General features: G+C 39.3%; 1 protein-coding gene, 1 long non-coding RNA gene and 1 pseudogene across 4 annotated transcripts in view; all 3 read right to left on the reverse strand.

Moving 5' to 3' along the window:
* Positions 1–15,984, reverse strand: part of LOC150045645 (uncharacterized) — a 213,704-nt gene that overhangs the window by 18,349 nt on the left and 179,371 nt on the right. The gene's annotated exons all lie outside the window — the stretch shown is intronic.
* Positions 4,441–5,346, reverse strand: LOC150045648 (olfactory receptor 8C8-like; annotated as a pseudogene).
* On the reverse strand, positions 9,475–12,256 carry LOC150045649 (olfactory receptor 8C8-like). 3 transcript variants are annotated; one of them, XM_090319818.1, is made up of 2 exons: positions 12,235–12,256; positions 9,475–10,385 (listed from the first exon to the last, which is right to left on the reverse strand). In XM_090319818.1, exons 1-2 carry the CDS (start codon positions 12,254–12,256, stop codon positions 9,475–9,477), a joined length of 933 nt encoding a protein of 310 aa, XP_090175944.1. The 3 variants fall into 3 exon arrangements, with proteins under 3 accessions (XP_090175944.1, XP_090175943.1, XP_090175946.1); XM_090319817.1 differs by having other exon boundaries at positions 9,475–10,388; XM_090319820.1 differs by lacking the exon at positions 12,235–12,256 and having other exon boundaries at positions 9,475–10,434.

The following is a 15,984-nucleotide window of genomic DNA, read 5'->3' on the forward strand; positions in this document are numbered from 1 at the left end:
CTAGGCCACACTCCAGTCTATAATTTATATTCTTGTATAATAACAGAACAATAAAAATCTGCTGAAATTATTTGGAGACTGGGGGAGGGAAGGAAGAGGGAAAGAAATGAAAGAAGTGAATCTAATCAAGATACATTATAAGCATGTAGGGAAATGTCACAAGGAAATTCACCTGTATAACTAATATATGCTAATAAAAGTGTTTAAAAAAGAAGATAATGATCCCAGTTAATAACTTTAACCTGATTAAATCATTACGATTATAGCAGTGTATTAAACATTTATATTTATTGTGATAATTTCCTCAAATTTAATTCCTGAAGCTATGTCTAAATGTCTAGTAGCCTAGTATGTACTTTTTTCTTTGTTTTCACTTTCTTCTTTTCTTTCTTTCTTTCCTCCCTTCCTTTCTCTCTCTCCCTTTTTCTCTCTGTTGACTCACTCTCTCTCTCTCTCTCTCTCTCTCTCTCTCTCTCTCTCTCTCTCTCTCTCTCTCTCTCTCTTCTTTCTTTCTTTTCTTTCTTCTGCCAGTTCTGGGGCTTGAACTCAGGATCTGGGTATTATCCCTGGGCTCTTTTGCTCAGGACTCATGCTAAACCACTGAGTCACAGCTCCACTTCCAGCTTTTTGGTTGATAAACTAGCGATAAGTTCTCATGTACTTTCCTACCTGGGCTGGCTTTGAGCCGTGGTCCTCAGATCTCAGCCTCCTGAGTAGCTAGGATTACATGTGTGAAACTATAGTGCAGGCTGCTCTTCTTTATGTCCACAATAGTGCAAGTTTGCACAGCATTCTTAATTTTTTTTAAATTTGCTCTGAAGTACATATTTTGATAAATACATAACTAGCTTAGTGAAGACAGAGAATGACATGCGTAGTATGCATTTCTAAAAAGCCCTTGGTAATGGATTGGGAATGTAGTATAGTGATAGAGTACTTGCTTAGCATGCATGAAGCCCTGAGTTCTATTTCTCAGTAGCACGTAAACAGAAAAGACCAGAAAGGATAAAGTGGCTCAAGTGGTAGAGTTCTTGTCTTGAGCAAAAGAAGCTCAGGGACAGTGCCCAGGCTCTGATTTGAAGCCTCAGGACGGGAAAAACAAAACAAAAACAAAAACATTGGTACTTAACCAAAAAGCAAAATGTGAATCATAATCAGGACATCACATGTGCTGAATAGTATAATGTAGTCAACAACACAGTCTGGTGAACATTTAATCATATAATAGCTTCTCTCAGTTCTGTGAAGTCAACAGATTATGTGATTAAATGTTCACCTAGAATGTGTGTGTGTGTGTGTGTGTGTGTGTGTGTGTGTACTAGGCTTGAATTCTGGGACTGAACATTGCCTCTGAGCTTCTGTGGTCAAGGCTATCACTCCACTACTTGAGCCATAGCTTCACTTCTGGCTTTTTGGTGGTTAATTGGAGATAAGCGTCTCATGGACTTCGCTGCCTGAGCTGGCTTTGAACCTCCATCATCAGATTCCTGACTGTAAGTAGCTATAATTATAGGCACAAGCCACCAGTGCCCTGCCCCCCTCCCAGTTTTTTATTGTAATTAGTAAAAGGGTTATATGATATTTGCCAGATAGAAGGTGCATTAATTCACATACATTGATACCCTTTCACATGTCTTGGTACCCATTACCCTCTCCCCCACATCCCCCACCTGTCTTGGTTTTCCCCCCTTCCCTATCAAATTTCAAATACCCAAATACAAATAAATTCAATATATCAGATAACAAAGTGAGATACTATACCAATATGAGATACCCAAGGGACAGCAAAGGAGATGAGAGATAACATAGTACATTAAGGACAACAATCATTCATTATATGGCTTTTGTTTCAATATCCTGGAGGTCCTTTCAATTAGCTTCATACTATATGGCCTTATGTATCAAGATTTTGCTCTATTGCAGATCTCTGCTAGTAGAGCTCAAGGTTTCTACTGATTATGACGAGTGAGGGAAAAGTCTTTTCCACATTTCTTTCTACAGTTCTCATTCCTTCTCCTCCAGGAATAAATATGAGGGGAAATCCAGTTTGATTGCCATGACAAATTATAGCTCATCTAGGAAAAGCTCTGGGAGGTCAAGAGTAAGGATAGGTGGCACGACAGCAAACCATGTCTTTGGCAAAAGCAAGAACAATGAGATAAAATGCCCTGCTTCATTCTAACAGCCTAAGCAACACTACAGCAGTCACATGCAGAGATGGACAGAATCCATGGTGGGACAAATATTGAAATCTATTGCCAGGATGGTCAGAGAATTGGGAAAAATAATCATATTGTTTAAGGAGCCAGGACATTTTTGAAATGAAGATTTGAACAGCAGAAAACAAAATTGACTCACTTGAACCTATATTGATTATACATGATAGGGCAGGATAAAGTAAAGCTGTCAAAAACTTGGGATAGGAAGAGAGGGCCCAGAGAAAGATCTGCAAGTTCTTGGTTGGTTGACTCTAGAAGCAAAATGGATGTCACACTGAAGACAAATCTTCAGCATGCAGGAAGAATGAAGAGAATTTTTTTTGGTTTGTTTATTTAGCTAGAAGATTCTGTAATTATTTCTTATGATCTCTTCCTTCATTGCTTTATCTTCCAGTCTATAATTTAGTTGAGGACATCTTAGAGCTCCTTTCTTACATTGTAAATCATATTTGTGCTATAGGTATTTTAAACAGGGCCCTAATTTCCATATAATCCCTACTTTTGAGCTATTTCTGAACAACTCTACAGAAATTTTGTTTGTCCATAATTCTTTCCTTTTAAAAGAATTTCTTCAATAGATACACAAAGGCATCCAAAACTGCGCCAGGTACAATCAGATCTGTGTCCTTAAGCATCACAGAAAATTCTTTCATCCAGAGAACAGGGTATGCAGACCTTTGTACAATAGGATTTCTAAGAGATGCTTAGATGTTTCATTGTGGACCAAAGAGTACAATTGTTCTCCTACCTATGAATTAAAAGGAAAAGTGTAAGGGAATATCACATGCTGTGAAAGTGTTCAACTATATCCTGGAACTATTCTCAGATTTTTCTTTGTATATTTACAGGGAGGAAATAAACTTTTTGCAAAAGAAAATCTTTATTGTACACCAGAAGAAACAAGGAATCTCAATTTATATGTAGTGCTCTGCTCTGTGTGAATTCTTTATGATCAAATTACTGATCACCAATACGTTTTCACTATGGTTAAAGTTTGAAAAAAGTGGATGTAATCTACCCTTATACATCCATGATAGCAGAAAATAAATCCAACAGAGTGCACAGATTTATACAAGACGAACAACAATTACCAAAAGAACTCTATAGCAATTTCTATAGAAATTGTAATTTTTCACATCTATAATTTTAACATTCAGTTACAAAGAATAAAACAAAACAGTTTTGCACAATTTGTTTTAGGATGGTGAAAGGGTGACATCAATGAAGATGCATTATACTTATAAGCTGACTTGTTGAATAATAACCCCTATATGCAATCACTTAAAGATAATAAAATATGATAAAATTATTTTAGAATTGGGTGTTGAGAGCTCAAATTTGGCTACTTAGAAAAGAATTGGGAAAAATAATCATACTGTTTAAAGAGCCAGGGCATTTTCTAAATGAAGATGTGAACGGAAGAAAATAAAATCGTCTCACTGGAACCCACATTGATTACACATGATAGGGCAGAATAAAGTGAAGTTATCAAAGACTTGGGATAGGAAGAGAGGGCCTAGAGAAAGATTTGCAAGTTCTTGGTTGATTCTAAAAGCAGAATGGATGTCACACTGAGGATAAATCTTCAACATGCAGGAAGAAGCATCCTTGGTGAAGCATTCTTCACCAAGAGTGAAAGAATAGAGATTGGAAGTAGCCCTGGCAGAAAAGTCCTTAAGACGATGTTGATAAATAGCCAGCAATAAAACAAGATTCAGGTGTGGTTCAAATGGAAAAGTACCAGCCAACCAAGCACTAGGCTGGTATCAGCCATTTACATAAAACACACACACAACACACACACACACACACACACACACACACACACACACACACAGAGAGAGAGAGAGAGAGAGCTGAGTAAAGCAAAAAATAAAAGATGTGATCGGAAAACATCATACTACCTGCCATGTCTTGAAAGGATCAGATATATAAGGAAATACATTAAGCAGTTCTAGGGTCTCCATCCAATAAAAAAAAAAAAAGACCAGATTGGAGTCATCTTGGGTGAGATGAACTTCAATATAAAGAGAAGTCCACAAACTTATATTGCATACTAAGAAAAGAAAAACAACATTTCAGGGTAACACTCCCTATGACATAGGAAGAAAGACAGAAGAAGAGTAGAAGGAATATAATTACAGAGACAAGAAAATGAGAAAGAGAGCAATAGAGACAGGGACAAAGACCGACTAAAGTTTTGTTCAGTTTGTGGTTCTCTTTAAGATTTTTTTAGAGCAATTTTGACATCCTTGTTCCTAAGACTATAAATGAGAAGGTTCAGCATAGGCACCAAAAGAGTATAAAATACTGAGAAAAATTTCCCCTGGCCCACAGACTCATTCGACTTGGGCTTAACATAAGCAAGTAGCCCAAAGCAGTAAAATAAGCCAACAGTGGTTATGTGAGAAACACAGGTGCTCATAGCTTTGGACCAACCCTTCCCTGATGACATGTGAATGACATTAAAAAGAATTAAAGAATAGGAGATTAAGATAACGAGGCTGGATAAAATGACAGCTGTACCTATAACCACAGAACTCACCAGCTCATTGACATAAGTACTGCTGCAGGAGAGCTGGAGGTGGGGGAAGATGTCACACGTGTAATGGTTAATAATATTAGAATCACAGAAGCTGAGCCTAACCATGCACCCTGTGTGGAGCATGGCGAAAGCAAATCCCATGAAGTAGGCACCAAACATGAGCGGAGAACAGGTCCTAGGGGACATGAGGACCATGTACTGCAGGGGCTGACAGATGGCCACGTAAGCCACGGTGATCAGCACGTAGGACTCAGAGTTGACAAAAAAAGCAGAAGAAAAACAGCTGAGTTATGCCTCCAAGGTAGGAGATGACGTTCCTCTCTGACACAAAGCCAACCAGCATTTTAGGGGTAAAGACAAATGAATAGCAAAAATCAATGAAAAACAGATTGAAGAGGAAGAACATGGGGATGTGAAGGTTTGAGTTCAGGCAAATTAGATTCATCAAACTCAAGTTTCCAAACACTGTGATAATATAGTTCACCAAAAACAGGAAAAGGGGGGGCAACTGAAGCTCAGGCTGGTTTGTCAATCCCATAAGAATTAACTCTGTCACGAAGAGTCATTTTCCATTGCCACTTTCTTCACAGTGCGTTCTGGAAGAGCAGTGGTGGAAGGTGACCTTAACCATGGAGTCTTCTTCTGTTACCCAGAATGGAGAGGACTACAGCTGCTTGTTTCCAAGCTCAGGGCTGTCCGAGGACAATCAGCAAGAAATCCAACAAATAACATTTCCCTATGTAGTGTCACAACCCATGTAGTGTCATGGGATTAAAACGCGATTCCACCTTCCATGTCTCTTAACATTGTTTTCTTCCTTCACTTCAGTCTTTTTTAGAACTTCAAAGAACCATGATTAGGGGATTTTCTCCAGAAGCCACAATTTCCAAAGCTTCAGTTGTAAAGGAAAATGATTGAGACACAGACAATGCCATGCTTACCTTCATTCCTCCATAAAGCTCTTACTGCTACTGGACTGCTACAGCCCACCCGCCTCCCTGTGCTGAAATGTTCAAGTTTCTGGTAACAACTTTCAGTGCAGATCTATCTCTGTTCTATTCAAAGTGTACCCACTGGGGAACAATTTCTCTAGAAGATTCTTCACAACAAGGAAGAGAATAGATGCTTATATGAGCTTCCAGATGCACCTTGTTCATAGGAGGATCTAGTTTATGCCCTATATTTCTGGAAAAATTTATTAGGGCACAGAATATGATCCTCTTTGATGATTCCTTCTGAGGTTGGTTGAACCCCTTGAGGGAAGGAATTACTAAGCCCGTGTTTACATCCTAATCGATAGACCTAACAATCAATCTCTTGAGGAATTCTGAGTTGCAATTACAGTTTCCCACCAGGAATACATAGTCCTTTGCAGAGATGCACGTGGACAGGATGCAAGAGCCTATCTAGAGTTGTGGTCACTTTCCGTCTCTAATTCTTTCCTTCATACCTCTGGGATACTCCTAGCAAACATTAGGTCATAGGTTAATACTCTGTAAATAGGTAACTAGTGCAGAGGTGGGGGAGAATGGGAATAGGTACTCAAGGCAGACTGATTTTTTTAAATCCAGACTTTTCAAATTCCTAATTATGTGAATGTAGACAAATAATATAACTTCTCTGGTTTATGTGTATTTATATGTTTATTATTCCTGTGTATATTAAAATAATGCAGCTCTTAAAGAGGGTCTGTGTTTATGACTTAATAGCAGACTTCGACTAAATTCACAAATCACTGGGTTCAATCCAAGTGCCAAATCCAATCCCCAAATAAAAATAAAAATGGAATGAAGTAGAATGGAATATGGTCAAATAAAATAACATAACAAATAAGTTGGTAGATCTGCCTTGGTCACAGTGCATTTGCCTGGGGTTCTGTGCTTCCTGGATGGAAAACCTGGATAGGTAAGGAGTTGTTCCTTCCTTTATTCAAGGCATGGTTTGGGGATCTGGATCATCTGTCAACACCAGCCTCTAGGTGAGGACTTGAGAGAGAATGGGTGTCAGTGCCAGATTCAGAATCAAGACTGGAATGGCAGATGGTGGCTACCTTGGAGTCTGGACTGAGAAAGGCCAGTGACTCAGAGGCCCGGGACCCGCTCAGAAAGTGTTACAGTCCTTCCATGCCTCCTGGTACGTTGGGGCAGGAAGTCTCCAGTCACGGATCAGTCCTTGTCAGTTTAACTCTCACTTTCTCCAGCCAGTCTTCCTTCCTTCCTTCCTTCCTTCCCTCCCGCCCGCCCGCCTTCCATCCTTCCTTCCTCCACCCCACCTTCGTTCTTTCTTTGTATGCCCTTATGAAGACTCGGCCTGGGCAATGTCCTTTAGCTTTTTCCACTCAAGACTAGTACTTATACCCTTTGAGCCACAGCTCCACTTCCTGCCTTTTTGGGTGATTAGTTAGAAAATCATCTCATAGAATTTCCTACCCAGGCTGTCTTCGAAACATGATTCTCAGATTTTAGCTAGGGTTACTGATGTGAGCCACTAGCACTTGGCTTCACTTTATATTATCAGCGCAGCTGCTCTAGTAACACTGAACATAAGAAACAGACCTCTTGACAAGTTTTCATTGTGTCTACCTTGTGACACCAGGGGGCAGCACAGGATGGTATCTCCTAGCTAGACAAGCCCTGGCCTTTTTCTTCTAGAAATAGAGGATTGTTTTACAATCTACTGCAGTCTCTTTCCTCTGTCTGGTAGACCCTTATGCATAAAGGACTGTGTTTTCACTAGTCATCGGTATTTTTCTGGGCCAGGAGGGAAAGGAAAAGCTACTCTTCTGGCTTGAGTGCAGGTCCAAGACTTGTGGAAAGTCAGGTGCGAGGTGTCAGCTGAGAAAGTGCCTTCAGCACTGGAGTTGTGCTTTTCAGTAAGCTTTTAGTTGTTGTGTACTTTCTTCAAGGCGTTTACGGAGTATTCACACAGGAAGAAAATAAGGAAGAGGGACAAAAAGGTGAAGTTTGACTGGAATACATTGTATACATGTGTGGAAATATCACAATGAGCATCACCAATTGCATAACCAATATATGCTAATAAAAATTTAGAGAAATATTTATCATTCCCAGATGTGATAGAAAAGAGAGGAAAAGAAGCATAATCCATGTCCAGAATCTCAGAGGAAGAGCACCATAGGACTGTCATTTTAGGACTAAGGACTAGGGAAGCCCCAAAGGTAGTGCTTGGCCTGCTTAAGTAGGGGCTTCACCTAGAGGGTGCTAGGAAATCAGGGACTGGTGATGAGGCCTGACAGAAGTTCCACATCTCAAGAGAAAAATCCAGGTAAATTGTCTCTTTTTCAGTGGCAATGAATTTGACCAAAGGGCATTATATTCTTGTATAGAAGAGCTTTATATCACGTGATTGCTGTTCTTAATGTACTATGTTATTTCTCTTCTCTTTTGTTGCCCTTTGGTTAATCCCATATTATTACTATATCTGACTTTGTTACCTGGTATATTGTATATACGTTTTTTGTTTATTTTAAATAGGAAAGGGAAGGGGGGAAAACAAGATGATTGGGAGGGGGTGGTAGGTGGGAAATGGGGACAAAAACATGAGAAGGGGTATCAATGTGTGAGAAGTAATGCACCTACTACCTGGCTAATATAACTGTAACCCCTCTATACATTACAATAAAAAAAGAAATATCACAGTGAAATCCCTTTGTACAATTAGTGTATACCAAAAAGAGAAAATGTGCCAGGCACTGGTAGTCCATGCCTGTAATCCTAGCAACTCAGGAAGCTGAGACCTGAAGATCATGGCTCAAAGCTAGCTGGGACAAGAAAGCCCATTAGACTCTTATTTCCAAACAACCAGCAGAAAACTGGAAATGATGCTACTGCTCTAAGTGAGCAAAAGAGCTCAGGAACCACACCCAGGCCCTGACTTCAAGCTCTATGACCCACAACATTTTTTTTAAGGAGAGAGAGAGAGACCCAAAGAACATAACCACAGTCAGATTATGAGATAAACAAGAAATTCCAATTGATAGATATGTACAAAATTAGTGACCAGCATTACTACTCAGAGCTGTGAATTTGATTCAAAGCTTGCTCAGATGAGGATCCAAGGCAAGAGGAAATATCACCAATATAGACCAGGTGGTATTCTGGATCAAAACTTGGCCAGTAAAAGGATCTTGGGTAAAACTAAGGAAAACAGAATAATGTATAGACATTAATAGCAATGAGTCAATATATCTGAGCTAATTGTGACTTATATATGTGCTAATGAAAGATAATGATGAGGATAATTAGATACATACACTTATTTATCAATGCTATTTCCAACACTTTTCAACCCTGCCATTATTAAAACTAACTATAAACCACTAACCCTTTGAAACTAAATTAATCGATGAAACACTCAGAACAGTGAGAAGGAAATGAATTTGTAGAAAGCATCAAAGCATCTACTTTTCCACTGATGAAGAAGAAAAAAAAGTAGTTTATGTTTACATAGAAACAGATAACACCTCAGTGTAATCACCTACTGTAGGAATTAAGACCGTGTTTCAGGCAACAAGAAACCCTGGGGCACTTGATTACATGAAGATTAAAAATGATATACTACAGCAGAAATCCTGCACAGAGTGTAGAAAAAAAGATGAGAAGAATGAAACATAGAAGGAAGAAGGAAATTAGGAAAGCACACAGAGACTGAGCAATGTGAACAGAGATGAAAGCACACCCAGTGGTTCCATCAATTTGTGATTCTCTTTAAGGTTCTCTTTACTGCAAGTTTGACATCCTTGTTCCTGAGGCTATAAATAAGGGGGTTCAGCATGGGCACCATAAGGGTATAAACCACTGAGAAAAACTTCCCCTGCCCTACAGCCCCAGAAGATGAGGAGGGTTTGATGTGTGTGAGTAGACCAGACCCATAGAATAGCCCGACAGTGATCATGTGAGAACCACAGGTGCTCATGGCTTTGGACCAGCCCTTAGCTGCTGACATGTGGGTAACATTAAAAAGAATCAAACCACAAGAGATTAAGATAATCAGACTGCATAAAATGGCAGATACACTCACACAAACAGAACTCACAAGATCATTGGAGTAAGTGCTGCTGCAGGAGAGCTGGAGGAGAGGAAAGATGTCACACATGTAGTGGTTAACAATGTTGGAATCACAAAAGCTGAGCCTGATTATGTAACCGGTGTGGATGACAGCACCAGCTAACCCCATCAGGTGTGAACCCAACATGAGCAGAGAACAGGTCCTAGGGGACATGAGGGTCGTGTACTGCAGGGGCTGACAGATGGCCACGTAGCGGTCACAGGCCATGGCTGCCAGCACATAGCACTCAGAGTAGACAAAAAAACAGAAGAAATATAGTTGAATCATACAACCTGTGTAGGAGATGATGTTCTTCTTGGATACAAAGCCCATCAGCATTTTAGGGGTAATGACAAATGAGTAACAGAAATCAATGAAGGCTAGATTAAAGAGAAAGAAGTACATGGGTGTGTGAAGGTGTGAGTTCAGGCAAATTAGACTCATTAAGCTCAAGTTTCCCACCACAGTGATGATATAGTTCACCAGGAACAGGAAAAAGAGAGGCAGCTGGAGCTCAGGTTGGTCTGTCAATCCTGTAAGAATAAACTCTGTCACTGCTGAACCATTGCTCATGACCATTTGCTTGATGGATGGGATCTGCAGGAACAAGAGTAGAAGGTGACTGACAAGAAAAACAACAACAACAACAACAACAAAAAAAACCCAACTTCGCTCCTTGACCCAGAGCGAGAACTGGGACTGCTAGTATACAACTCAGACTCATTTAGAGACATTTGGTAAAGACTAATACTTACCATAATGGTTCTGGAAATATTTCCATTACTTCCTTCTCCCATCCAGGATTTGTAACGCCATTTAAAAGAATGCTTATAGAATGGAATAGCATTTCAATCCCTTCACCTCAGTCTTCACTAAGGCTTTGAATAGAGGTAAGCAATGCACAGAGAGGGCATTCTCCAGAACCAATGATTTATGCACCTTGGGGTTTGAAGGGAACTTATCAAGAGGAAGATGGTTCTATCCCTAGACACTTTCACTGCTCCTGGACCTCAAGGGCCTTTCTCTTTTATTGTCCTGTGGGTGCCATGATCTTAATGATGAGGTAGTTAGTAGTACTGCAGAACTATTACTGACCTGCTAGAAAGACATTGCAGAATTTGGTATCATTTTTCATATGAGTTTTTTCCCAAATACAAAAAAAATACAAAAAGAAAAACAACAATCTCATAGGAGCCTTCAAAATATGTCACTTAAACAGGGATCTACTTCATACTCTACATTTCTAGGGAAATTAATTGAAACAATAGAAAATTATTCTCTCTTTATGATTTCTTCCCAAGTTGCCTAAGTCCCTTAAGGTAGAGATTGTTGAGCCTATGTTTACATCTTGTGTCGCAGACTCAGCATTTGGTCTTTTGAGACTCCACATTATGCCCAACTTATGGCTTCCCACTAAGTATAACTAGTCCCTAAAGCAGAACTATGGGTGATTCCCTTTGTCCTCATTATATCCTTCAGGTCTCTATAAGAAAAAAGAGGTCCAATGTCCACAGTTACTTGCTATTTCTAGAAAATCCCTAAAGCTTCTGGGTATTAATCTATAAATGGTAGAACATAGGTTAAGAGTTTACGAATAGATGTTGTAGCAACAGAGTTGAGAGACAGAGTCATTCTGTTTTAAATCTAGGTTTTTCAACTTCCTAGCTATGAGTCTGTAGACTAGTGATATGACTTCTCTGACATTTGTTCTTTCTTTTTTTTTTTTTGCCAGTCCTGGGGCTTGAACTCATGGTATGGGCATTGTCTGTGAGCTTCTTTTACTCAAGATTAGCACATTACCACTTGAGACACAGTGCCATTAAGTTCTGTTGTAGTGCTATCCTGTGCAATTGGTAGAATATGGCAATGCCAGCCTCTGGCATTAGATGCCAGTTCTGTCCTACCAACAAACAGTCACACACACACACACACATACACACACACACACACACACACACACACACACACACACACACACACACATCCCAGCTGTGACCTAAAACTTGTCCTATGTCCTTTGGGAAATATTGGGGCTCAAAATAATATTTAAATGTATAGTCTGTTGATAAATTGAATACTTTCAATTGAAATTCACAGAAAGGGCTTAGAATAAAATTTCTTTCCGACCTTCCATGTTTCATTATCATGCTTTGCTTTTAGCATTAGACTGGCCGTGAAACCCAAAAGTTACTCGATTTTTCCTCAAGACAACTAATAGACCATTTACCATAGCCACAAAATACCTATAAATCATTCTAGCCTTCCTCCACCTTCAAGTATAATCCTTGCAAATGAAGAAATTTTTTGATAGCAACTCATAGGCCCTCATTTCAGAAGGGGTCCCTATTTTAGTCAGGAAGAAGGAAAGTCATAGGTAGGCTATAGAGTCAAAAGAGGAAGTACTTGTTGAGTTTTCCCTTTCCATCTAGTACAGTAGATTGTATTTGTTTGTCCAAACACATTTCTTCATTGTTTATCAAGCCTAGCCACAAAAATAGAGGGTGTCCTCTTATCTTTAGGCTTTCATGTCTCATGGCTCCTGCATCATGTTAATTTTGATGGAACAAATCTCCTAATTAAGAAGAGACAGCTTTGACTATTTTCTTTTTTTTTTTTATCATATTATGAACTTAGCCACTCCACTAATGAGGAAAATCAGAAGTAAGCAATAAAATCAGGAGTATGTACAAGAAAGTTTTTGGTACACCTACTATTGTAAGATCCAAAGACAGTACAAGACTGTGGCCAGAAAGGCAGTGTAGTGTTTCTACACAGTCCTGGCCATTTCATGCAAATGGCACCCAGCATGGCGCAGTCCCTATCACTGGTCCTGGTAGTCCCTTATAGAAATGAACGTTAGAATTTTTAGTAAGCACAGAGGACTTTCGCTGTCCTTAATGGGAAGGAAGTGCTCCCCTGTGGTCTGAATGGAAGGTAACGACAGAGTGAAGCTTGCGGGACAAAGTGTCATGCATAGTCCTCGCTAGATCAGTGCCTTTAAGAACCAGAGTTATGCTTCAGCAGCAGTTTGTGGCTGTTATGTCAGTGGATGGTTCAACGCATCCATTTCTGTCATGAGGGAAGAGTTCAGCCTGTTCATTCTGGGCAACGGGATCTTGACAAGAGATCTATCAGCTGTCAAGTAAGATTTTCAATCCAGCCACCAACTGCTCAGCTCATTTAGAGGAAAATTAAACACACTGTGGATTTATTCATCTTCACGGGCATTGCACAGAGGACTCAGCAGAGAAAGAAATAGGTACATTCACCTAGATCTACATCCTATAGTAAATACAGTCATGCTTTTAAGAAAGAAATGTAACAGGTCTTCAGGCATAGTTCAAGAGGTAAAGCAGTAAAACGTTTGTCTAGCAAATATAAGGCCTTTGTTAAAATCCCAGAACAGCAAAAATAAATAAATAAATACAGAACGTAATTGGTTCACTTGCTAATATGCAAAATATAAATGCTTCAATTATAAGCACTCCCCAAACAAATGAGAAAAAATTATAAATCTGAGCCTTAAAATGAGGATTTTTCCCCCCACCAGTCCTGGTGCAAACTCTTGAACTCTTGAACTGCTGTCCCTGAGCATTTTTGCTCAAGGCTAACACGTTATCACTTGAGCCTCAACTCTCTTTCCGGCTTTTTGGTAGTTAATTGGAGATAAGAGTCTTACAGACTTTCCTGCCCAGGCTGACTTTAAATTGTGATTCTTGGATGTCAACCTCCTTAGTTAGTAGGAATAAGTATGGATCATTATCATGGCATAGATTCATAATTTTTAAAGGGCCTTTTGCTTTTCGAAAGAGAAAAAATGCATACTTTTCTTTATTCTGCTTTTAACTACATCTAAGAATCAAAGGACGAAAGGTTGGACTTCATGTAAGACAAATATAAGAAGACTCCCCAATATGGAGAGGAGTGAGCAGACTGCCTAGTGAATGCAGGTTCCAGGGAAAATGCTATGCTAAATTCTGTGACTGGTTCCATGGGCTGACCTATCCCAAACCTAAAGTTAAGAAAGAGGATATGTGTATATATGTATGTATGTGTATACATATCTATATATGTACTTATACAGAGACTATGTATGTATTATAAAACACACACACATACACACACACACACACACACACACACACACACACGCACACACCAGTAAGCACTGGTTTAAAGAAGAAGCCTAAGAAAAATCTTCTGAGACAAAAGAGAAGAAACCATGTGGAGAATGAACTATGCAACTTGTGGGCAGGGATGGGAGGAGGAAAGTGAGGGAAAGGGAAGGAGTGGTGACATGTCCCAAAGAAGGAATGTACACCTTACCTGAACTGTAAAATGGTAACCATTCTGTATAACACCTTAATCAAATTATATTTTAAAAAGACAAGAAAACAATTGCTGTTAGAAATTAGCTTATTGATGTATATTAATTGGAAAAAGGTTTTTGTTGTGATATTTGCATATATTCATATAATGAATGTTGACTATTAAATTTATTCTCTCCATTTATCATTTTATCCCCCTTTTTATTAAATATTTTAATAGAGCTAATGGTTCTGTTTTCATAATACATATAAGCACTTATCATATATTCATCCTATATATGGCATTGGTGCTCTTTTTTTTTTTTTGCCAGTCCTGGGCTTGAGCTCAGGGCCTGAGCACTATCCTTGGACTTTCTCAAGGCTAGAGCTCTACCACTTGAGCCTCAGCACCACTTCCAGCTTTTTTCTTTTTTTTATTGTAATTAATAAAAGGGTTACATGATATTTGCCAGATAGAAGGTACATTAATTCACATACATTGATACCCTTTCACATGTCTTGGTACCCATTTCCCTCCCCCCGCCACACCCCCCACCCATCTTGGTTTTCCCCCCTTCCCTATCAAATTTCAAATATCCAAATACAAATAAATTCAATATATCAGATAACAAAGTGAGATACTATACCAATATGAGATAACCAAGGGACTGCAAAGGAGATGAGAGACAACATAGTACATTAAGGACAACAATCATTCATTATATGGCTTTTGTTTCAATGGAGGTCCTTTCAATTAGCTTCACATTATATGGCCTTATGTATCAAGATTTTGCTCTATTGTGGATCTCTGCTAGTAGAGCCCAAGGTTTCTACTGATTATGACGAATGAGGGAAACCATTGAGCCTAAGTTCCCTTGAGTCTGGCTTACTTCACTTAATATGATTTTTTCTAAGTCTTTCCATTTCCTAACAAATCACTTCCAGCTTTTTTCTATGTATGTGGTACCGAGAAATTGAACCCGGGTCTTCATGCATGCTAGGCAAGCACTTTAACCACTAGGCCAAACTCCCGGCCCCTGGCATTGGTGCTCTTTCCTCTCATTCCCTCCTTTGTTTTACACTGGTCTGGGTTTGAAAGAGCCTGAGTGCTATCCCTGAGCTTCTTTTTCCTCAAGGTCTACCACTTGAGCCACAGCTCCAATTCTGGCTTTTTCTGAATAGTTTTTGGGAAATAAGAGTCTCATGGACTTTGCTGCCTGGGGTCGCTTTGAACTGTGATTCACAGATCTCAGCCTCCTGAGCAGCTATGATCAAGTGTGAGCCATAATTTCCCAGCCAGATTTACATGCTTGTCAATCATTTTCTGGAGAGAGTATCCAGATTCCACATACAAGAAAAAAGCATGTGTTATTAGCTTAAGGCTGGCTTACTTTTTATAATATAAGTGCGCATCCCCAGCTCGATTCCCTGAAAATAATCTAATTTCATCTTTTTTAAAAAAGTAATTTTTTCTTCTTTATAGATAAAATATACTCCATGGTGTGTGTGTGTGTGTGTGTGTGTGTGTGTGTGTTTGTCATTTTCTATATCCATTTGTTGGAAGTAATCAGTAGTTGGAGGATACTTCTTTCGAGAACTATCTTTTTTTTTTTTTTTTGTCTGTCTTGGGCTTGACCTCAGGGCCTGAGCATTGTCCTTGGACTTTCTCAAGGCTAGAGCTCTACCACTTGAGCCTCAGCACCACCTCTGGCTTTTTTTCTATGTAGGTGGTACCAAGGAATTGAACCTGGGTCTTTGTGCATGCTAGCTAGGCAAGCACTCTACCACTAGGCCAAACTCCCAGCCCCTTTCAAGAATTATCTATTCAATTAATCTGTCTCTTCAT

This window comes from Megascapheus bottae, chromosome 27, assembly GCF_031878675.1.
Source record: "Megascapheus bottae isolate mThoBot1 chromosome 27, mThoBot2.hap1, whole genome shotgun sequence".
NCBI classification, from domain to species: domain Eukaryota; kingdom Metazoa; phylum Chordata; class Mammalia; order Rodentia; family Geomyidae; genus Megascapheus; species Megascapheus bottae.

Excerpts from the sequence above, each read along its gene's own strand:
- LOC150045649 (XM_090319817.1), bottom strand. The coding sequence starts at position 12,256 with ATGGAAAGGGAAAACTCAACAA. Across the intron at positions 10,389-12,234 it reads GGAAAGGGAAAACTCAACAA|CAGTGACAGAGTTTATTCTT; the intron begins GTACTTCCTCTT and ends GCAATGGTTCAG.